Source organism: Brassica napus, chromosome C2 (assembly GCF_020379485.1).
Source record: "Brassica napus cultivar Da-Ae chromosome C2, Da-Ae, whole genome shotgun sequence".
Lineage (NCBI taxonomy): Eukaryota > Viridiplantae > Streptophyta > Magnoliopsida > Brassicales > Brassicaceae > Brassica > Brassica napus.
The window spans coordinates 4,776,147-4,800,631 of record NC_063445.1 but is presented as its reverse complement, the minus strand read 5'-3'; the positions used below and the strand labels follow the sequence as shown (position 1 = coordinate 4,800,631).

Here is a 24,485-nt window from a genome sequence, read left to right as displayed (position 1 = left end):
TCATAGCTCCCTTTGGAAGAACATTTACCTGGGAAAAGCTTAGCTAATTGTAAACTGACGTTTGAAGCTTTGCATAGTTCAGAGTTTGAGACAAAAAAAAAAAAAAAAACGGATAAGAGTTAGATAGAACTTTTGTTTTGTATTTTGGGCTTGGAAGTATATAATAGCCAGCAAACACCCAATTGTTGGATATTTTAAATATGGGCCTATATCATATTGGGCTTTTAATTAGTTGAAACAGAATGGGCTTAGGGTTTCGTTCCCCTTCTGTCTTGCTCATATATCATATAAAGTTGCACAAACCTTCTTTCGCTGTTTCCGATCTTCCACAGGTATTCATTCTTCTTCGTCTTCATCGAAACGTTTCTCCTTGTGATCTGACATCCTCTTGACTTTACGTTTCAGGTGGAACAGTATCTGAGAAACTCCCCAAAATGAGGTTTGTATGCTCATTTTATCTATATTCATCTGCCTCTGGAATCAAATGTAAACAAATTTAGTATAACCGTAGATAGTGTAAGTGAAAAGTATTGACCTTTTTGTGTAAAAGTGGTTAATGAGGAAACAGAGTGTCAAGGTTTATTGATTTTTTAGTAAAAGTCTCTTGTCTTTGTTATTGAAAGTTCGAATTTTTGATTGGTGGCAGTAAGCTCCAGAGCGAAGCCGTGAGAGAGGCGATATCCTCAATGATCACCCACTGCAAGGAGACAAAGCCACGCAAGTTCACTGAGACCATCGAACTCCAGATTGGTCTTAAGAACTATGACCCACAAAAGGACAAGCGGTTTAGCGGATCCGTTAAGTTGCCTCACATTCCAAGGCCCAAGATGAAGATTTGCATGCTCGGTGACGCCCAGCACGTTGAAGAGGTAAAGCTTCTCCTCTCACTCTTTCTTTAAGAACATGTTAGTTAGTGTATATATATAAATGCAAATTGGGTTTTGGTTTTTACATAGGCTGAGAAGATTGGATTGGACTCTATGGATGTTGAAGCTCTTAAGAAGTTGAACAAGAACAAGAAACTTGTTAAGAAGCTCGCCAAGAAGTTCCATGCTTTCCTTGCTTCTGAATCTGTCATCAAACAGATTCCTCGTCTTCTTGGTCCTGGTCTCAACAAGGCAGGCATGTCCTCTCCTAATTTTCCTGTTAGTAGTTTTATCGTTGTAGTGTGTTGTTTATTATTTGACTCTTTTGAACAACGATGAACAGGAAAGTTCCCTACACTTGTTAGCCACCAAGAGTCTTTGGAGGCCAAGGTGAATGAGACTAAGGCAACAGTCAAGTTCCAGCTCAAGAAGGTTCTCTGCATGGGTGTCGCTGTTGGGAATCTCGGCATGGAGGAGAAGCAGATCTTTCAGAATGTTCAGATGAGCGTTAACTTCCTTGTTTCGCTCTTGAAGAAAAACTGGCAAAACGTTAGTAAAAAAAAAAACTTTCTTTCTTGATATTTATCGATCATCCTCCTAGTGCATTTATCAGTCTCTAACTCGAGTTGTTCCTTTGCAGGTGAGGTGTTTGTACTTGAAGAGTACAATGGGTCCACCAAACCGTGTTTTCTAAGATGTTTTTATCTCAAAGTTTCTCCCAAGGTGTCATCAGACTCGGAGGACAATTGATGAGCCTTCTTCTTGGATTACTTTGTAGGATCAAGCTTTTGTTTCAAGACAGTTTTGTTTCTGTTATTATTAGTGGGATTTTCTCTATTTTGAGTTTTCAAGATTTGCGATTTCGTGACAAACACATTGTTTAGACTTTAAAGCTTAGTCTTGGACTCTTGGATGAATTTGACCAATCAAATGGTCCGTCTTTTCTTTACTTAACATTCCTTGAATCAACCAAACTAGATTCTTAGTCAGTGCAACAATATTTGATTTGATTTTTTTACTGTGGTATATCGATTTTGGCTTTCACTTAAACCGAAAGACATAAACTTGCTTTTTTTACTCTGTTTTTGCTGCAAATATGTATATGCCACCTACAACCTTACATATAAAGATAACATTTCAGTCATAATTATACAATTTTGTTGGACTAATGCAATCTTTATTATTATCACAAACATGGTACAAAGCAACGGATCCAAGAAGCCGATAACCAACATTTTCTTATCACATAAACAAACCTTAATTATATCTCACAACACAAAAACAATTTTGTTCGCTCACTTAAATTCACATAAACAACAACATTTATGAATAAATACGTCCCCCGTCTTATCAAGCACATTTAATTAAAATCATGGGATGCCAATGATTGGTAAGAAGGGAAAGAAGCTAGCAGGTGGGAATCCAAAACCTCCTGTCCCAGGAAAATTAACAGTCTTCGAATCTCCTATCATGTTTCCGACATTATCTCCAGTTGGTTTAGGGCATGAGAGAGAGAAGGAAAGTGGGTTTGAGGTAGTAAGAACCTTGGTATCGTGTTTTGACTTAACCAGTTCAGAGACCATGTTGTGTTTATGAGCATAAAGTTGCTCAGGACCTCCCAAGAGCTTTGCAAGACAGTTCATGGAGTGTTTTCTGTCATTGGTCGGAAGCACTGACCGGAAAGATCCGTCTGAAGTCGCCATCGTGGTTATGTGTTTCTTCTCGCCTTCGCACTTTAGGAGAACCTTAACGCCTGAAAATTTAAATTAGTCATACTTTAACTCTTTTTATGGTTACGGACAAAAATATTTACACTGAAAAATATAACAAAGTTACTGAGTTTATATCAAAACGTAAAGTGGAAGTATTATGCTGGATGACTAATTTTCGAACATGCCAAGAAACTTGTAAAATATCAAACTCACCTATGATAAAAATCGAGGTAATCTCGATTGCTTCCTCGACATTCAAGCTTTATCTCGAATTCGTCAGTCATTTCTTACAAACAACTACCTTTCGTAACTTATTTTGATGTTGTAGTTTTTTTATTATTATCACAGAGAATGACTAATTATATTTTACAACTGTATTAAGAAGTTGAGGTTTATAGTGAAAGTAAATTATGTTTCAAACAAAAAAAATAACAACTCCCATAATATCTTCTAACCCGTTTAAACTAAAGACTAATTAAAAACATGAGATGAGATGCATTAATTAGTAAAAGAGTAGACCTGAGAAGTCGAAACCGCGGTGGCAGTCAAGGCAAGAGACCTTGCCATGGAAAAGCGTAGAAGACGAGAGCTCCAAGTTGGAGAAGACCGCCAAAACGAAAAAGAAAAATGCTATAGCTGCTTGAGTCGCCATTGATGAAGCTTAGATTATTAAAACAAATATTTTTTTTGGATTTGATGGCTTTAGACTTATTGTCCTGAGTGTATATTTGGAACGTATGGAAGCTTTTTATACAAAACAAATGAGTAAATTGTAACTAAAGGGAGCAAAGATGCTTTGATCTTTGGTGGTTGGCTTTGCTCTAATAGGTATCGTACTTTTGCACATCTTTCTATATTAACGGCTATTTAATTCATCCGCCTTTACTTTTGCCGTAAACAATTTGGCAGATTTCAAATAATAATATACATACGAACACCACAAGTAGACAAGCTGGTCAGCGAGTAGACCCTATTATTCCATATAGTTCATTTTTTTTGTAACACATTCCATATAGTTCATACTTTAATGTTTTTAATGAAACAATTTGTCTTGTTTTATATTTCAGTTCCTGAGAAACATAAATTGAGATTTCTTTTTAACTTTTTCTTAATTAAAAATCATAGTATAGCAGCTGGATAATATCACTTTGGTGTTTAGTTTCCAACTCTCTGTCATATGTGATCTTAAGTTGTCCAAAACTAATTGACCAAATAGAAATATAGGAACAAATAAATCATATACATACGTTTTCTGGAGTGGATCGAAACTTAGGTAATTTGAATCGCATATTGTGTTCTTGTAATTCATGCAGAGAACCGCAGGTTTTTTTTCTTGGCTAACTTTCTGACTGTGCATTCTTTATAGGATCAGTTGATCTTTTGGATAGAATGGTTGATTCTTTCTCTTATTGATGATTATTTGACTAACATGATTTAATCTTTGGTTGCTAATAACTGCCATATAACTAAGAAACCAACACATCACTGGCCAGTTCTCTCATTCGGATGCCTAGTGTTTCATTTAACATACGTTCAAGTCCGCATAAAAACCAAAAAAAACAACAAATTCGCAAGATATATATTTATATATATACATAATTAGTGATGTATGGATCTTAGTCACCAGAATTTGTTATGTTGATGGTACATGGAGGGAGTCGGATGAGTTTACAGGCCAAGGTTAGTTCTGTATAACTATACGTTCTGACGATCAGATGATGGGGCGATGAATCTCCGTAGAAGTCTGTCATCTTTACATGCATAATATGAAACTTTGATTTGATCTATGGAGTGCACGAAGATCCTACAGTTTTCAAATGTAGTTTTTATGATGGATTGTTCTGCTGTAGATTTTTTGTTCTAATCAAACATATTGCAAAAGCACAAAATTCAATGGTAGACAAGCTTGCACATGTGCGAAGAGTTCTCCTTCAGCTATATTTTATGTTGATTCATCACTTCCGGTTTGGTTTTCTGATAGGTATTACTGTATTAGTTCTTAGTTCAACTATCCTTGTCAAAAAAAAAAACAACGATAATTAGTATTAAATAGTATTCATTAGCAAACAATCACAACGAAAGATAATAGTTCAATATTTCCAAATCTAAATGCTCATATAAAACATGTATTTTTTTTTATTTGGACAACAGAAATTAATGTGTTTAACTACATTATGCTAAAATGTGTACCGTATCACTTTAAACATATATTTTGCGACAAACGATCTTCACTCGCTAGAGTCTAAAATCTTACTAAAATTGGAAAAGCATAGTGGGGAAATGTTTTCTCCTTACTCTTGTTTAATGAGCCGTGAAGGTTTGCTCAACAATAACAGTGTCAGTTTGGTTGCATCATTTATAGCCGATAAGTTACTGCAAAAATTTAATAGGTGAATACAGACGCTATGTTCAGTTATAAGAAGAAACTGTATATTTATACTGTACTGTATGGTATGATTTCCATAAATGCTATAATTTGTTTTACAACAACCAAAGAAGTGTGGGATTCCGTCGCATAATGACATATATCTTTACTTAAAAATTGTATGTACAAAAAAAAACAACGGCTGAAGGATTTAAATAGACACACTACAAATATAGGATAGTACATTATTAAGCAGCGGTATTACATAGATGGCAGTGTTCACAAAGACAGCACTATTTTCCAATTTATATCAACTAATTATTCTATAACTAATAAGTATACCATACAATACAATACAATATCTTTTGATTCACATAATACTTTTTAATAAACACTTCATATCATAGTATTTTGGAATTTATTTATTGAGTGCATGCGTAACGAGGCCAGGGATGTGCGTATTCATAAAATAATCTTCCCAATCAATGCATATGAGATTGAAACCGGACAAGTCGTGCATCTCTTTGGCTTCATTCTTGATTCGTAATGTTTCCAAGTTTTGATCTTCGAATCTACATGTAATATAATATAAATTCAAATTAGAGCTAAACTGTGACTTAAGGCATGCCAAAAAGAATGGTATATCATATATAGAAGAACGCTTTTATTTGTGTTCCAGAAAAAAAGGCTTTTACTCTATCTCACTCTCATCTAACAGATTTACTCTCTTATAAAAAATATATAACATATACTAAAAAATTGTCATAAGTATACAATTTTCTATGAATCCAAACCAATAGTAACTCAGAAAAGTATATTTTAACAATATTTCTAAATTTGTTACTATTAATTAGCAAGAATTTGCATAGAAAGTTTTAATATCTAACTTTAATAAACAAAATAAAAGATTAGAAATTCATTTTAAAATTAAAAAAAAAAGATTTGACATTCATTTTGAATGGTAAAGTTTCATTATCATATAGGTTCGATCAGTTTCGCTTCTATTGTGTTCTTTTTGGTACTTTACTTCTACTATGTTCTTGGAATGAAATGAACTGACCAGCTATAAGCAGGATCTGTATGTTTGATAAGAATCAATAAAAGAGACCAAAATTTCTAACTAAAACAAAAGGAAACCTAAACAGTGAAAATGACCCAAAATGTAACTTTCTGGTATTTAAACAAAACTAGAAATCCTTGGCTGGGACATGACCTAACTTACTTATAAGTTCAAATATTTCAAAAACAATACACTATAATAGTTATGTATACCATATTATTATTAAATCTAACACACTGATATTAATAATTGAACACCATTAAATCTGACATATTTATGGCAAGATTTAAACAAACAATCTTGATGTCAATCAATCAAATATCTCCGTTTATATTTTTAGATTATATTACTTTAAATATATTTTTTATTTGTCAAGAATGTATAAACATCGTTCATTTTACTTTATAGATTCCCTATAAAAATTATGGAAAGCGTGTATTAATTCTGCCAAAATCAATGTGATCGGCCAAATTTATGCTACTAAAATTACCATGATTTTTTCTTAATCTTTGCATCCAATATTAATTTCTTACAAATTTTTCGTAACTTGTTACTTATAACGTCTAAAAACTATTATTCAATCGTATGTGCATCTGAAATTTTGTATATAATTATCTTCCATTTTATTCTTTTTTTTTTGTCACAATCTTCCATTTTATTCTATCTTGCATTTGTATAATATGATTCAAACTCTATGAAACTTTACTAACAAGTTTAAAGGATTAATATGTTTAAATAGCAATAACATATTTAGTCTCATTTAGCTTAATGGTTTTTCAAATAGATAATTTTATTAAGAGCAGTTTACATATAAATAAATATTTATAAAAAAATCAATTGATTCAAACTTTTTCAATTTTTGAAAAATTAAAATCACATTGTAAAAGAAAATACATTTAAAATGTAATTTGTTAAAAAAGTAAAATGATTTTGAAAGTTTTATTGAAATATTATAAACCGGTTTAAACTTATTTAAATTAGGTTACGAGTCTAAATGGACAGCCATATTAAATCTTAAAATTAAATGAATCTAAATGGGAATAGAGTTTTCATAGAGATGTATTTTAAATGAGACGGGTTTAAATGAAAGCGGGTTTACCCATCTATAATAAAAAATTAGCGGCATTTTTGAAAAATTACAAGATAATATACTCCGCGTTTTTAAAGCGCGGGTAAAAATCTAGTAGTCATATATATATATATATATATAACAATAAACAAAACTATTAGATGTTATGTTACCAATAAAAATATATAAATATAATTAAAAAAATATGATTTTATTTAGTTTGCATAACCAAATAAGAAAAAAAAATCAAGAAAGATTTTCCTTTGATATAAGTTACAAGTTTGGAAATTGTCGTTAAAATCTTTGATATTTTCTATTATCTTGGAAGGTTGCCTTTTAACTTGATTAAATTTTGAAATTTATTATTAATCTATACTATTATTCTAATTTAGAGAAAAAAACACTTCTTCACCAACTACAAAATAAAAAAACACACTTTATTCTCACAAATCAAAAAAAAAAATTGAACATATTAAGACTCATTTAGCTTAATGAGTTTTCAAATAGATAATTTTATTAAGAGCAGTTTACATATAAATAAATATTTATAAAAAATTAGTTGGTTCAAACTTTTTCAAATTTTCAAAAATTTAAATTAAATTGTAAAATAAAATACATTTAAAATGTATTTAAAAAAAAATTAAAATGATTCTGAAAGTTTTGTTGAAATATTATAAACCTTTTTAAACTTATCTAAATTAGCTTATGAGTCTAAATGGACAACCATATTAAATTTTAAAATTAAATGAATCTAAATGAGAATGGATTTTGCATAGAGATGTGTTTTAAATGAGACGGGTTTAAATGAAAGTGGATTTATCCATCTCTAATAAAAAATTGCTACATTTTTAAAAATTTAACATAATATACTCTGCCCTTATAAAGCACGGATCAAAATCTAATAGTCATATATTATATATATATATATATATATATATATATCAATAAAATAAACTATTACATGTTACCAATAACAAAATATAAATATAATAATAAAATATTCTGATTTAGTTTGCATAACCAAATAAGAAAAAAAATCAAGAAAGATTTTCCTTTGATATAAGTTACAAGTTTGGAAATTGTCGTTAAAATCTTTGATATTTTCTATTATCTTGGAAGGTTGCCTTTTAACTTGATTAAATTTTGAAATTTATTATTAATCTATACTATTATTCAAACACACTTTATTCTCACAAATAAAAAAATTGAACATATTTAGACTCATTTAGCTTAATGAGTTTTCAAATAGATAATTTTATTAAGAGCAGTTTACATATAAATAAATATTTATAAAAAATTAGTTGGTTCAAAAAATTTCAAATTTTAAAAAATTAAAATAAATTGTAAAATAAAGTACATTTAAAATTTATTTTTGAAAAATTAAAATGATTCTGAAAGTTTTGTTAAAATATTATAAACCGGTTTAAACTTATCTAAATTAGCTTATGAGTCTAAATGGACAACCATATTAAATCTTAAAATTAAATGAATCTAAATGAGAATGGAGTTTGCATAGAGATGTGTTTTAAATGAAATGGGTTTAAATGAAAGTGGATTTATCCATCTCTAATAAAAAATGCTACATTTTTAAAATTTTACAACATAATATACTCCGCCCTTATAAAGAGCGGATCAATATATATATATCAATAAAATAAACTATTATATGTTACCAATAACAAAATATAAATATAATAAAACATATTCTGATTTAGTTTGCATAACCAAATAAGAAAAAAAAATCAAGAAAGATTTTCCTTTGATATAAGTTACAAGTTTGGAAATTGTAGTTAAAATTTTTGATATTTTCTATTATCTTGGAAGGTTGCCTTTTAACTTGATTAAATTTTGAAATTTATTATTAATCTATACTATTATTTTGATTTAGAGAAAAAAACATTTCTTCACCAACTACAAAATCAACAAACACACTTTATTCTCACAAAGCAAATTTTTTTTTCAGTGTGTAGTTTGACTGTTTGAGTCATTTAAATATATTTATTTTCTCAGGGTTATATTATCTAGAAGAATGTTGTTGTTGAAATAGAAATTTTAACTATATCAATGTACTTTTTTAGTTTGTATATATTTTTAAATTTTAAATTAATTTTAAAGTATTTAACTTAGGTATACTTTTATTTTTGGACAGTGTCTCTGTAAAGTATGAGACATCTGTGCTCTTGGTAATTGGTTCTCAAGATCAAGCACAAAAAAACTCACATGCAATTTAATACTGGATCAAGAAGTTGAGCAAAAAGCTTTAAAAAAGTTAAGCATTTTATAGGAAAATATCTAATAGATACGGCATTATTAAAAATGGAAGAAAATAATGGAAAAAAAAAAGAGTTCGAGGAACAATGAGGTAGAGACACATACATGCCCTTGAAGAGTAGGTAAGGCTCATAAAATTTCACCAATCTCATGGCCATCTTGAATTTACGGTTGTGACGTTCATATTTGTCTCCAAATTGCAATGGGAAAGTTATGCTTAGTAATCTCAATACCTTACGAAAATAGAAACGGAGCACATCTTAGATGATGCGTTTAAAATGATATCTTAATAAAATAATTAAAATTCTATGCAACTAAGTAAATGTACCTGTAATGGAAATTTAAAGCGAAGGCTCGTATATAGACGGAACATAGCCATAGTGGATAAAAAAAGTGTAGCTTTTGGGACAATAGGCATGCCACTGCGACTGAGCAGAGGGCTTTTCATGAAATACCGAACACTTACTTCATAAATTTGCTTATACACTATCGGATTCTGGTAAGATGAGGCCACATGGTAAACGGTTTGACTTCCTAAATCATGGAAGTGTTCATCTGCGGTCACGATCATTGCGTTTGCCACCATGTCGACCGGTATCTTGTTATGGAAATACAGTCATACATATTCGTGTTAAAATCAAGCTACTAAATATATAATCTAAAATTTACCTTGTACAAAATTGTTAATGTGCCTAGTGAACTTACAATATCACATGCTACTTTTTGATCAACCAGAAAACACTTAAGCACCCCCTTTCCGTATGCTACAACCACACTATCTACGGTTCTTCATATATACAACAACCACAAAGAAGTCGAGTCAGAGAGAAATCATATACTGGATGAACAATAGATAATAACAATCAAATATTTACGAAAAATATAAATTAGGTTAATATAACTTGGAGATAACGAGAACAACAAAGGAAAGAGTCAAAATTTGGTGATAGCTTACCTTACGCCTTCAATCCAACCGGGAAATGGGTCCAAGAAAGTGCTTGTGATCATTGTGGGACGTATTATTACAATAGGCATATTTTCTCTATATTGTCCAAGAAACATCTCTCCCATTGCTTTGGTGAATACATATGGGTCAGGCCACCCATAAAGCTTTGCCCTAATTAACATGATATATGAACAATGGGCCTCAACTTAATTTTTTATACCTCTTGAGTTTCTAACTATGGCACTTGAGCACAAACCTTTTCGTTCCGAGATCTTTCATGGCATGTTTAGTTTCTTCTTCTGAACAACCTTGTTCAACGAGGCTTTTCAATTTCTGCTCTACCAGTTGCATTTCGGTTTCGATATCTACCTTGGTTCTTCCGTTAAGAGTCTCTCCAAATGCAAAAGGTTTCTCTTGTATGACTCCCGATCTTTCCCCACAAACATAAGCTAGACAAGAAAAAATCATTTATACATGAAAATTATAAAGATGATCGATATATAATTATGAATACCAATTTGGTTATAAAAAAGTTCAAATGATTCCATTGCGGTTTCAATCATATGGTTGATCATTACAGACACTGTAAAAAGAAAGAATATCTGGCTTTTTAAATGTCTCATAATTGTTACTAAAAAGGTATAAGTGTTCACCAGTTGAGACATGGAGAAGCAATTGTGATTTCACACACTTCTTAGCAAAGTTAAGGACATTGAGTGCTCCAAATGTGTTGATCCGAAGTGCAACATCGTATCTTTTTCACATATAAGCAAACCAAAAGCGGATGAAAATGTCGTTAGTACTCCAGTCAAATGAATTTTCTATTGTTTTCAGTTTTCACGCACATTAATAATATAATAAAATCTTATATATTAAAACAGAAGTTACAATTTTGATTTATGTATGATTTTTTTTTTAAAATGGACGTAATAAACATATTCATAGAAATTCATGTTACATTTAATCTCTAATCTTATTATTTAAATTTTGGGCCTACCAGAAATTTTTATTGGGCTATCAATAATTGGATTTAAACAATAGATGATCTATTGGATTTATATATAGTATAAATTAAATAGATATAATTTAATGTTGTAATACTATACCTCCATATGTTAAATATTTAAATATTTGTCGATGTTAACTTTTAAAATTATAAAGATTTTTTTAATAACAAAAATCATATTATCTAACAAAGATTAATCTTTACTACCTTAAACCAATGAAAACAAATTTTAAACTAAATAGTTTATTTTAAAAATTAAACAAAAACTAAATGTTTAATTATTTACTCGATAATATAAATCTATGAAGCGAAAAGTTTAGTTTTTTAAAAACTTTCTAAATTTGTGAAATGTTACAATATCTTTGAATATGACAATAAAACAATATTTTACTAATCTTTATATATAGTTTTATGATTTTAATAATGAAATAATAATCTGAATATATATATATATATATAAGATACAAATACATGTGAAAGTTTGAAACAATCTATCAATGAAAAATATACCGTAAACTTATTATGTTTTAAAAATTGATAGACACATACATATTATTATATATACCAATCTAGAATTGAAAACAAAATATTTATATAAAAATAAATGAAAACAAAAATCCGCGCGGTTGCGCTGATCGAGATCTAGTTTATAATTAAATCTATTGTACATTTATAATAACTATCAATCTAATAATACTTAACCAATTTGAATATTCTCAGTTAATATTTTTTTTAAAAAAAAATTTAAGTTATTAATATTGATATAAATACTTTAAAATTTTAGGAAAAAAAATTTTGTTCAACAAAAAAATACAGAAAATTTATCCTTCAGAGGGAATATAGAATTTCTTACATTACACACACACACATATATATATATATATATATATATATATATATATATATATATATATATATATTATATTGTTTTAAACAAATTAAGCGAATGTTACCTACCGTTCGTCGAATCTCGTGGTGGCAGCTGCATGGAAAACAAGGTCAATCTCTTGCACCATATCTTGTAAAAGATTAGAGTCAGTCACTCCCATATTGTTTAGTGATATGTCGCCCGGAACAGGAACCACTTTTTCCGAGATTAATGCGCTTAGACTTTCATCACCAATATTCTTTCGTAACACCCTAAACAAATCTTTCTCAAAAACCTGATATAAAGTAATCAAATTAGAAAAAAGTCAATTTCATATGAGTTCTCTAACGCAAAATTTGGTTCATACTTTTTAGCATGTACGTATGTAAATATACCTCACTATGTAATCGTTGTTCCGCGGATTTCTTGTCAGATGCTCTTACGAGGAGGTAAAGCCTCTTCACGTTTGGTTGCAACCTCAGAATTCGCTCCACGAAAACTATGTTTAGATATTAAAGATATTCATGAACAATACACTCAGTTGATTTCTCACTGTACATGAGATTATGAAGAACACTGAACATATAATTACCTTTAGCGGAAAAAAAAATACCTTTAGCGAGGAAACCGGAAGCGCCGGTGACGAGCAATGTCCTGTTCTCAAGAAACTGAACACGATTTGGTTCCATAGTTGAAAACTCAAAAACCAAATTGACGGACAAAAAAGTGAAGTGTGTTTGTTTGTTGAGAATGTTTGATCACAGCACTATGACACGTGTATTTATAGAGAAATAATAATAGCAAGAAGAGAAAAGTTTTTCAAAACCATAAGCTTTTGGTCTAGTGGTAATGGAACTTTAGTTGGAGTGTCTGGTTTGGGTTCGAGTCGTTTTGACCACTTTTTCGCCTATAATCATGCGTGCCCGGAAGAAAGGCCTCGTGAGGATTAGTCTGGCTTACCGTTTGGGATCCCCCGGATATAAAAAAACAAAAAAAAAAGTTTTTCAAAGGTAATATCAACGAGGAAGTCATTTTAATTTATTGTTTGATAAACAAAAATGAATACTTCAAAAGAAAAAGATATGGGTTTCGTTTACTAAAAATGAGACTTTTTGCATATTATGGTGCAAGAACCATCGTGGTGCAAGTATAATCAATCATATATCATGATCCCGCATCTTTTTTTTCTGTAACTGATATCGAGGCTACATCTGTTCGTCGCGGCTTTATGCATGTAGATTCCATTGTAGATCTTTGTGCAGCAATTTAAAATTTGCTATTAAAGAGTTTTTATAATTTGTAATAATAATAAAAATTTCAAACAGCAAAAGAGATATATCTATAAACTATCTTATGAATTTATATTTTTTGCCAATTTAAATTGGTCTATACATGTTTAGAGACATTTTCTATTTTCTTAATCATTTTATAATTTTTTAAAACCTTTTGAATTTTATAATTTATATAAATGTAGTAAAAAATTATGAATGTATTTTATGAATTAATATAACATTTTATAAATTATTTTATTTAAATTTATTATCATTTATGGATTTCCCCTATATATTGTACAAACATGTATAAAAATAATATTTTTTAACATAAGGCAAAGAATGAGTGTTTTGAAAATGACAAGAATATTTTAAGAGTTTTTCATATTTATACCTTTAAACATTTATAATGTTAATGACTTGATTGGTTCAAACAAAACAAATGGACGTGGAGATGCATAAACCAACTATTGTGATTTAAGGTCAAAATGGTAATATGTGGAATAAATATGGTATAACTGCGGGTGCAATGTTAATAGTAACAAAAAAACATATAGATACATATGTACGTAAAGATTTCGTTATTATTATATGCGGTTAGGTGCGATGTGATACCGTGTGGTTTATTATAATTCAAAGCTTTAAAATATATTACATGATTTAATAAATATTACAAAACCGTCACATCCACATATACTGTGAGTTGTTTTTTTGTACATGTGATTAAACATAAAATTATCAAAAATACAATTACACAGTTTACTTAAAATACAAATTATTTATTTTTACAATAACTTTAAATTATAATTCCATATAAATCATACAATATCTAAATCAAGTTATTTCATAAATTGGTTTAGACTATTTTGTGTTAAATATAAATAAATAAATAAATATAGGTTAAAATAAAATTTAACAAAATATATGTATTTGTTTAGAAATACAAAAATATATTACCATTATAATTTTAAAAAAATTAATTGTAAATAAATAATAACATGAATAGTTATCAGTAAAGAGATTTGAACATTTGCATGTGTTTGATTTTATTTTTATTGTGTAGCTTGGCACAGAAAAAGAAGTACAAGGAGTAGGGGTGGGCGTTCGGATACCCATTCGGGTTCGGTTCGGATCTATTCGGGTTTCGAGTTTTCGGGGTCAAAGATTTTAGCTCCATTCGGGTATTTCTAAATTTTGGTTCGGGTTCGGTTCGGATCTTTGCGGGTTCGGTTCGGATTCGGATAACCCGTTTAAATGATTTTTAAAATTTTAAAATTCGTTATATACATTAAAATTCTCAAAATCCATTAGTAAAATAAAATATCACATATAAATTGAATAACATATGTTAAAATACATAAACTTAACATATAAATTGGTTTGGTTTCAATATTTTTATAGAAAATCAATAGTTATTTCAAGTATTTTTGGTGTTAGAAGTATATTTTAGCTATTTTGGATATTTATTTTTGACTATTTATATATATTTTCAAATATTTTAGACAACTTAAACGTATCTTATATATTTTGGATGTTTTTAGTATATATTAAATCTAAAAATAATTAATATATTTATATTCATAAATCTATTTTAGATACATTCGGGTACTCGAAATACTTCGGTTCGGGTCAGGTTCGGATTCGGTTCTTTAGATACCAAAATTTTGAACCCGTTCGGATATTTAATCAATTTCGGTTCGGGTTCGGTACTATTTTTTCGGATCGGATTCGGTTTGGTTTTTCGGATCTGGATTTTTTTTCCCCGCCCCTAATAAGGAGTACGGTGCAAGTATTTACGGATTTCAAATATTTACTACTTGGTTTGTTCAATTAGATTTTTTTTGTCAACCGTTTGTTCAATTTGTTAGATTTAATACTTGTATTTTTTTTTACAACGAATGGATTTAATACTTGTATTTGACTATTTTGAAACATGTATTTATATAATTATATATTATGTATTAAAAAACAGTATCTACATGTTATTTGACTCAGTTTGCTACTTACCAAAATCTAGTACTTATCTATAAAATATTTAAAATTTGAAATTTAAAATGCTATTATTTGTGAAATATTTTTTTTCCATTCGTGTTTTCAAGTTAATAATTATCTTTACTTAATTTTTATATTTTTAATCATAACATTAATTACAATAAAAATTCCAAAAAAGAAAAAAAAACGTGGTTAATGGTTAATCGGCTAACCCTTAATTTTTATTGTTCTCATTCTTCGCAAATCATGTCTCGTATTAGATGGTGATCATATAACTGATTTGAAAACATGTTATAGTTATATTGATGGTTTATTAAGAGATTATGGACAACAACGGGGCGTCTAACAGCACGCGCAAGTGGAAAGGTCGAACATGGTCCGAAATATAAAAATAAAAAGTTTAAATTTTTTAAAAAAATATAAGACAGATATGAGAAGGCATCGGGACAGTGCATCAACCGAGCAAAGTCTGCTATAACCTTTTCCTCAAAGACCAACCAGGAGTGTAGAACCCGTGTGAAACGGGAACTGAACATCAACAACGAAGGAGGAATAGGGAAGTATCTGGGGCTCCCGGAACACTTTGGTAGAAGGAAAAGAGACATATTTGCTTCGATTGTAGACCGAATAAGGCAAAGAGCTCAGAGCTGGACCAGCAGGTTTCTTTCAGGAGCTGGTAAAATGGTGCTACTGAAATCAGTCCTGGCCGCTATGCCTACATATGCTATGTCGTGCTTCAAACTACCGGTCTCTTTGTGTAAGCAGATACAATCGGTTCTCACCCGTTTCTGGTGGGACGTCAAACCAGAGCTCAGAAAGATGAGCTGGATATCTTGGGATAGATTAACCTTCCCGAAAAGTGCAGGGGGCTTGGGTTTCAGAGAAATTGAAGTCTTTAACGATGCTCTCCTAGCAAAGCATACATGGCGATTACTGAAAAACCCCACCTCCCTGCTAGGACAAACCCTGCTCAATAAGTACTGTAAGGATACAGACTTACTCACCTGCTCAGCGCCAAATTCATCATCCCATGGGTGGAGAGGGATTTTGGCGGGACGAGATGTTATCAGGAAGAGTATGGGCTGGAGCGTGGGTAATGGAGCCAACATCAAGGTATGGAGAGATAACTGGCTATCCACTGATCGTCAACTAGCCCCCATAGGTCCTCCTACTGCTCAGAACCAAGACCTTAAAGTCAAGGACCTGTTGTTACCAGCCGCAGGAGGATGGAATGTTGATGAGATCAGACGACACTTACCTCATCACGAGGAGCAGATCAGAAAACTGATCCCGTGTACTGATCAAGAAGATGAGCTCGTTTGGTTACTGGAAAAGTCAGGCTCTTACTCAACGAAATCAGGGTACGCATTGACTAAACTCCACAAGGGAAACCTGAATGATGCGTTCAATTGGAAACGGTTTGTATGGAACGTTGAGTGTTCTCCAAAGATAAAACACTTCCTATGAAAGCTGAAAAATGAGGCGCTGGCTGTGGGAGAAACATTGATCAGGAGAGGAATGCAAGTTGATGGCAGGTGCAAGCGATGTGGAGAAAGTGAAACCGTTTTTCATGTTATGTTTACTTGCCCTGTGGCTAGGAAAGTTTGGAACCTTGTCCCTGCTTTGGCGGTCCCTTCTCTTCAGAGCTGTAACTCAATGGAGGACCTTTTAACAGCGTGTGCTCGACTGACTAACCTCCCTCCGACAGGGCTTGCAAAAGCCTTGTATCCTTGGATTTTCTGGGTGTTGTGGACAAGCAGAAATCAGCTGAGATTCGAGGATAAGTCTTTCTCAGAAACAGAGATGTTGAACAAAGCCTTAAAAGCGGCAAAAGAGTGGCAGGCGTCCCTGCCGCAAAGAAAACAATGCTCTGTTTCATCTAAAGACTGTCATGTCTCGAAAAAACTCCCGCGGGTTCCAGATAATGTGTCCATGTTATTCTCGGATGCTGCTTGGAATGCTTCTTCTCTTGCAGGTAGGCTTGGATGGGTCTGTACAGACTCAAAAGGCACATGCTGCTTCGAAGGAAATGACAACAGACGCTATATTGCCTCGGCTCTTGCAGCAGAAGCCTTGGCTTTGCGTGCAGGCCTCTTGCAGGCTGTCTCTACTGGCATCAAGGAAGTGGTCTATTTCTCAGACTCAAAATGCCTTATCGATTTGATCACAGGTCACAAATTTGTGGTAGCTCTTAGAGGGATACTCCATGACATCGGCGTGTTGAGTGCATCCTTCACCTCTATCTCTTTTGTGTTTATTTCTAGAGTCTGTAATGAGTCGGCCGATAGGCTGGCAAAAAATGCTCTGTTTCTTTTCACTAACACTCTCTTTGAGAGTGAGAACTCTATTGTACGTTAAGCTTAAGGAATGAAATAAAGGTTTGAACAAAAAAAAGATACATATGTACGTAAAAATTTCGTTATTATTATATGCGGTTAGGTGCGATGTGATACCGTGCGGTTTATTATAATTCAAAGCTTTAAAATATATTACATGATTTAATAAATATTACAAAGCCGTCACATCCACATATACTCTGGGTTGTTTTTTTGTACATGTGATTAAACATAAAATTATCAAAAATACAATTACACAGTTTACTTAAAATACAAATTATTTATTTTTACAATAACTTTAAATTATAATTCCATATAAATAATACAATATCTAAATCAAGTTATTTCATAAATTGGTTTAGACTATTTTGTGTTAAATATAAATAAATAAATAAATATAGGTTAAAATAAAATTTAACAAAATATATGTATTTGTTTAGAAATACAAAAATATATTACCATTATAATTTTAAAAAATTTAATTGTAAATAAATAATAACATGAATAGTTATCAGTAAAGAGATTTGAACATTTGCCTGTGTTTGATTTTATTTTTATTGTGTAGCTTGGCACAGAAAAAGAAGTACAAGGAGTAGGGGTGGGCGTTCGGATACCCATTCGGGTTCGGTTCGGATCTATTCGGGTTTCGAGTTTTCGGGGTCAAAGATTTTAGCTCCATTCGGGTATTTCTAAATTTTGGTTCGGGTTCGGTTCGGATCTTTGCGGGTTCGGTTCGGATTCGGATAACCAGTTTAAATGATTTTTAAAATTTTAAAATTCGTTATATACATTAAAATTCTCAAAATCCATTAGTAAAACAAAATATCACATATAAATTGAATAACATATGTTTAAATACATAAACTTAACATATAAATTGGTTTGGTTTCAATATTTTAATAGAAAATCAATAGCTATTTCAAGTATTTTTGGTGTTAGAAGTATATTTTAGCTATTTTGGATATTTATTTTTGACTATTTATATATATTTTCAAATATTTTAGACAACTTAAACGTATCTTATATATTTTAGATGTTTTTAGTATATATTAAATCTAAAAATAATTAATATATTTATATTTATAAATCTATTTTAGATACATTCGGGTACTCGAAATACTTCGGTTCGGGTCAGGTTCGGATTCGGTTCTTTAGATACCAAAATTTTGAACCCGTTCGGATATTTAATCAATTTCGGTTCGGGTTCGGTACTATTTTTTCGGATCGGATTCGGTTTGGTTCTTCGGATCTGGATTTTTTTTCCCCGTCCCTAATAAGGAGTACGGTGCAAGTATTTACGGATTTCAAATATTTACTACTTGGTTTGTTCAATTAGATTTTTTTTTGTCAACCGTTTGTTCAATTTGTTAGATTTAATACTTGTATTTTTTTTACAACGAATGGATTTAATACTTGTATTTGACTATTTTGAAACATGTATTTATATAATTATATATTATGTATTAAAAAACAGTATCTACATGTTATTTGACTCAGTTTGCTACTTACCAAAATCTAGTACTTATCTATAAAATATTTAAAATTTGAAATTTAAAATGCTATTATTTGTGAAATATTTTTTTCCATTCGTGTTTTCAAGTTAATAATTATCTTTACTTAATTTTTATATTTTAATCATAACATTAATTACAATAAAAATTCCAAAAAAGAAAAAAAAACGTGGTTAATGGTTAATCGGCTAACCCTTAATTTTTATTGTTCTCATTCTTCGCAAATCATGTCTCGTATTAGATGGTGATCATATAACTGATTTGAAAACATGTTATAGTTATATTGATGGTTTATTAAGAGATTATGGACAACAACGGGGCGTCTAACAGCACGCGCAAGTGGAAAGGTCGAACATGGTCCGAAATATAAAAATAAAAAGTTTAAATTTTTTTAAAAAATATATAGATAAATTATGGTAAGAAACTTTAAAATTTTAGATATAATGCTAAATTTAGAACTTATAATTAAAAAAATTAGATAAAATTATTAAATTTAAAAATTATTTGATAAAATGTATGATTAATAAATTTTTTTGAACATGGTCTAAAATTACTTCGAGACGGCCCTGGACAACAAAATATCTCCATAAATTTCTAACTCTGTAAAATAATAAATTTTTGAAATCTCAATAACCTTAATGACGAATTCAATTTATATTTTACATAATTAATGTTGACATATTACTTATATGATGATTTTATTATACAATTAAAGTATAATTCTTATATATATATATATGGTATTGTTCAAAAATAATATTTTTCAATTATAAAATATTAATGATGGTATTTGAATTAATAAAACATGCAATAATAAATATTTTTAATATGATTATATCTGAATGCGCGGTCAAACACCTACAAGTATATAATACATAATTTTAACAGTTAAAGGATATTTTAGTAGATAACAAATATTTTAAAAACAAGAAAAATTATTTTCTAAAACGAGTGAGTAATGCAAACGTGTAACAGAGCAATTTATAGGATAAGTATTAAAAATATAAAAATACATGTTATTTGACCCGTATTTGTAATTAATAAAAATTGTTGATTTGTTACTCAAAACGCGAACTTGATTTTAAATATTTTGATGGTTTTCAAACGAATGTGCCAATTCCAAATTAATGTTGATTTCTCCATCTTCTTTCTGCTATTCCAGAAATCTTCTATCTTCAAGATCTAGTTCCGATGTAATCAAGCAACTACACATGTTAAACGTTGACAACACTTCAGCATCAACAACAACCAACTAATTGCAATTACTCCTTTTCCAATATATAATTATCCTACCAAACTTTCTTTGTCTCATTAAAAGCTAAGTTTAAGGATGTACCATGCCCAATACCACCACTCTAAAGGAATAGTTTTATTATGCAGTACATTTTTTTTATAAACTACGTTCATAATAATATTTATTAGACGTACATAATACATCTAATAATATTGTCAGAAAAGAAGCCACAAATGAGCTAATTAATAATCATGTAGAAATTTGATTGATTTAAAAGGATCAATCACCAATAATAAACCTTCACTGACTTGTAGATTTAGTCAATATATGTGTAAAGCTCTGAACGTTTGCGGCTAGTGAACCATCCACACGTTCGTTCACTCGGTTTGTGGGTTCCATTCCGTGCGATGGACGCTACATTAATTTTTTTAGTCATGTTTATTAACCATGCAATCACCGCATGACATTTTTCCATATTTTGACTTCATTCGTATGATATTACGAATCACTTCCCGATAAATTACTTATCCTTTTACTATTTTAAGGCCACCATTATCGCGGGTGGTTAGTGGGTTTCTAATGGTGTGGCTCCACAAAAAGAGTAAGAATCGGTTACAGAAGTAATGAAATAAAGACCGATTTTGGAGTGTTTCTTGCACTGTTCACGGACTCCACTGACACGTGACAATCCGCGATTGGTTTGATTTGAATTTTTCTTTTTAGACAAAAAAAAATTCTGAAAAACCGTGCCATGAAACTCAGGATAATTATGCTTTACGCACGATTAACTCAACAGTTATGAATGTGTGCCTGAAAAAATAATCATACTTTGGTGACATAGACCAAATCACGTCTCTTAAATCTTTCATGGGGATGTTCTAGTATGTGATCCTCATGTGAATCCATAAATGGGTATAACTTCAAAATATTAGGAGAGAAGACCCTAGGAAATAGAGAAGCAAACTAGACGAACATAAGCACACGTGGAGAAAGTATGGCCTTGCTCATTTTCCGCTATTTCTTCTTTTCTGAATTATAAAGTTCTGAACTCATAGATCCGTAAATGCAAATTAAAGCTCGAACCATTTTAAATTTACTTATTTTTTGGTAAAAGGACCCTTCAAGGAAACTTAAACCTATGAAGTAAACATAAATCACCCGTAAACAGTGTCATATTCCAGCAAACATTAGATAAAAAAGGAAACAAAAACGAACTCTTGACCGTCGTTGCATTATTTTATTTTCATTGTTATTCCTTTAGTTAATCCTTAAGAAGAACTCAGGTGACATAAGACATATAACAATTTGAAAAAAAAAAATCAGCAATCCAAAATAAAACATGACAAAATGAAAAACGAAAATGTCAAAACATAATAAAAACGACAGAAGATTTATGCCGTGCAAAACCGATTCTTGCAAGAACGACACGATTTTCTGATCTCGCCAGCGTCCTTATTTTTAACTCCAAACGACCCCAATTTCACCATCGCCTGACCAAACCTAGCCAAGAAATCGTCACCCTCGGCTAAATCCGTTACTATCTGTTCCGTCATTTCATCGGTGGCGAGTTGGTCATCGATTTGAAGAATTCCTCGGCCAGATTTGATCTGCTTGTAGAAAGATGCATCGACAATATTCGAGCTAGAAACATTTTGATCCAGATTAATGGCTTTATTTTGTTTTGAATTTTCAGGACATTCACGCTTTAACTCTTTGACCAATTTAGGATCCATAGCTGGATCAGGTCCTTGTGTATTCTTAAAATTATACAGCCGGTCCTTAATGAATGAACAATGCGTTTTTCCAATTGTATGTCCACCTATTAAAAAGCATTGAAAATGTCATTAGTTATAAGATACTATCATCAAAATTTAAATATGTTAGAGAATGTTATTCGTACCAAGAAGTAGAACCATATCGGTAAGGTCAAGGTTTCTTTTTTCAAACATCTCAAAGGTGTCCGCGACACTCATTTGAGGACCCGGCAAATCTACTGATGATGCCAAAGACTCCCTACCATCAAATCGTCCCGTTGGTATCTCATATCTTGCTTTTCCTCCGCTTGCCTTCAAACCAAAATGTAAATATTGTCAATTGATTAGAAAAAAACATGTCATATCAAATGGAGGAAGTAGATATGACATATGAGAAAGAGGTTGAGTGTGTTTAAATTACAAGATTCACAAGATCTCTAGTAGCGAGAGTTATGATGTCAGCACAAGATACGAACCCGGCACATTTGATTTCGAGCTCATCTTTGATGGCATCTATCAGAGCATACCCATCTACACTTAGATTTGGCCCCGCCGTTTTCTCACTGGTAGTACTATCTAGAAGAAGTGATGCATCACATCCCTACGTACATTATGATACATCCAATAAAAATCATTGATACGTTCAAGACTCTTTAGAACAATTTTTAGATATAAGAAGAATTGGTTAGCTTACGTTGCTAAAACAATCGTGAAAATAGAGGCGAATCATTAGGGGTGCAAGTCTTGAGTTCGTCCTGAATGCATCTTGAACAACTCCAAATACGATCTTCTCCACGTTTGGGCAAGTTTTATTGTAAAATCCGAGCTGAAGTTCGCCATGACTAAAATGGCTTAAGCTAAGCAGAGCAAGAAAGACGACCAGTGCTGATATGGTTGAGATCTTCACGGCCATTTTTCTTATTTTGCTATAAAAATTCGTAGTGTGTGGGAATGTAAAAAAATGTTACAACTTTTATAGTGTTCAAGTTTAATGCAAAATGTGAGGCAAGCACGATTCTCCAACGTGCTAATGTTGATATAATATATGACTTTCTCTCATACGAGATCATATGATAGTGATTTTCTAATTGTTGATCGGGCTGGATTCATTTTATAATCGGGGGGGGGGGGGGGGGGGGGGGGGGGGGGGGGGGGGAGGGTGGGGGGGGGGGGTGGAGGGGTTTATAATCACAAAAAAATATCGAGTAAACAACATACGTCTACTCTTTAAGTTGGCTAAAAGTATCATTTTGTTTGGTGGTGTGCTCTTTAATGAAATAATAATGTTGCTAATTGTTTTCTAACTTAACCAGAGAGAATCTTCTTTGATAAAAAATTGTGTTTACTTGTCAAATTTAATTCTCAAGTATGCATCTTCAACCGAACTCACATGTCATTTTCTTTGTTTTTTGGTCTAAAATTTATTTCCAAATTTTAGTCAAAAAGAGAGTTTTTTTTTGGCATCAGTCAAAAAGAGAGTTTATTGCCAAATTATTCTTGCAGATTATAAATTTGATTTACCATACATGTATCACATAAGAGTAAAAAAAAGCAATCGTATGTAGCCATGGGACGGATCGGGTATCCGAACAATTTTAAGGTATCCGGATCCTTATCCGCCGGATTCATAATTTTACTATCCTTATCCGGATTCGGGGTTCTCGGATATCCGGATGTCGGATATCCTTCTAAAAATTGTAATATCCGGCGGATATCTGGATCCGGATTTGGATCCTTAAAATATAAAAATATAATATATATATATATATATAAATATAAATATTAAAAATAATTAAAAAATATATATTTAATGTTTTTAGTTATTTCTATGTATAATATTACAAAATTTACATAAAATTCACATATACTATTATAAAAATGAAAATATATTAAATAAAGTTAGTTTTTATATATAGATATTACTATTTCTGAAATAATTATTAATAAACTTACGGATCCGGATATCCGGACTAAAAAATCAAGATATCCGGATCTGGATCCAATATTTTACTATCTAGATTCGGATTCAGTTCCTCCGAATATCCGGATTTTCGGATCGGATCCGGATCGAATCTCGGATCGAATCCGGATCTCGGATAAAAGTCCGAGGCCTAATCGTATGTATGCATGACACGGGTTTATGCCTATAAACACAATTTTATTTGTTAAAATACAATAAAACTTGCTTGCAACTTTGTAAACTTCTTTAAGCAAAAAAAAAACT

At 31.0% G+C, this 24,485-nt stretch overlaps 4 protein-coding genes across 5 annotated transcripts; 1 reads left to right on the top strand and 3 right to left on the bottom strand.

Moving 5' to 3' along the window:
- Window positions 1-251: 251 nt before the first annotated feature.
- Window positions 252-1,815, top strand: LOC106436648 (60S ribosomal protein L10a-3). Its single transcript, XM_013877605.3, has 6 exons — window positions 252-332; window positions 406-439; window positions 647-869; window positions 957-1,122; window positions 1,210-1,415; window positions 1,507-1,815. The coding sequence occupies exons 2-6, from the start codon at window positions 435-437 to the stop codon at window positions 1,558-1,560; spliced, it is 654 nt and encodes a 217-aa protein (XP_013733059.1). The 5' UTR covers window positions 252-332; window positions 406-434; the 3' UTR covers window positions 1,561-1,815.
- Window positions 1,816-2,026: 211 nt separating this feature from the next.
- On the bottom strand, window positions 2,027-3,383 carry BNAC02G09510D. Its single transcript, XM_013877600.3, has 2 exons — window positions 3,098-3,383; window positions 2,027-2,619 (listed from the first exon to the last, which is right to left on the bottom strand). The coding sequence occupies exons 1-2, from the start codon at window positions 3,228-3,230 to the stop codon at window positions 2,237-2,239; spliced, it is 516 nt and encodes a 171-aa protein (XP_013733054.2). The 5' UTR covers window positions 3,231-3,383; the 3' UTR covers window positions 2,027-2,236.
- A 1,776-nt stretch (window positions 3,384-5,159) lies between these two features.
- On the bottom strand, window positions 5,160-12,934 carry LOC106436642 (putative fatty acyl-CoA reductase 7). 2 transcript variants are annotated; one of them, XM_013877599.3, is made up of 10 exons: window positions 12,777-12,934; window positions 12,559-12,662; window positions 12,253-12,458; window positions 10,943-11,043; window positions 10,546-10,738; window positions 10,299-10,460; window positions 10,049-10,130; window positions 9,672-9,941; window positions 9,449-9,576; window positions 5,160-5,515 (listed from the first exon to the last, which is right to left on the bottom strand). In XM_013877599.3, the coding sequence occupies exons 1-10, from the start codon at window positions 12,850-12,852 to the stop codon at window positions 5,362-5,364; spliced, it is 1,476 nt and encodes a 491-aa protein (XP_013733053.2). In that variant the 5' UTR covers window positions 12,853-12,934; the 3' UTR covers window positions 5,160-5,361. The 2 variants fall into 2 exon arrangements, with proteins under 2 accessions (XP_013733053.2, XP_022567061.2); XM_022711340.2 differs by having other exon boundaries at window positions 12,756-12,916.
- An 8,698-nt stretch (window positions 12,935-21,632) lies between these two features.
- Window positions 21,633-23,269, bottom strand: LOC106436645 (peroxidase 60). The gene is made up of 4 exons (XM_013877602.3): window positions 22,956-23,269; window positions 22,683-22,862; window positions 22,408-22,573; window positions 21,633-22,326 (listed from the first exon to the last, which is right to left on the bottom strand). The coding sequence occupies exons 1-4, from the start codon at window positions 23,172-23,174 to the stop codon at window positions 21,899-21,901; spliced, it is 993 nt and encodes a 330-aa protein (XP_013733056.2). The 5' UTR covers window positions 23,175-23,269; the 3' UTR covers window positions 21,633-21,898.
- Window positions 23,270-24,485: the final 1,216 nt, after the last annotated feature.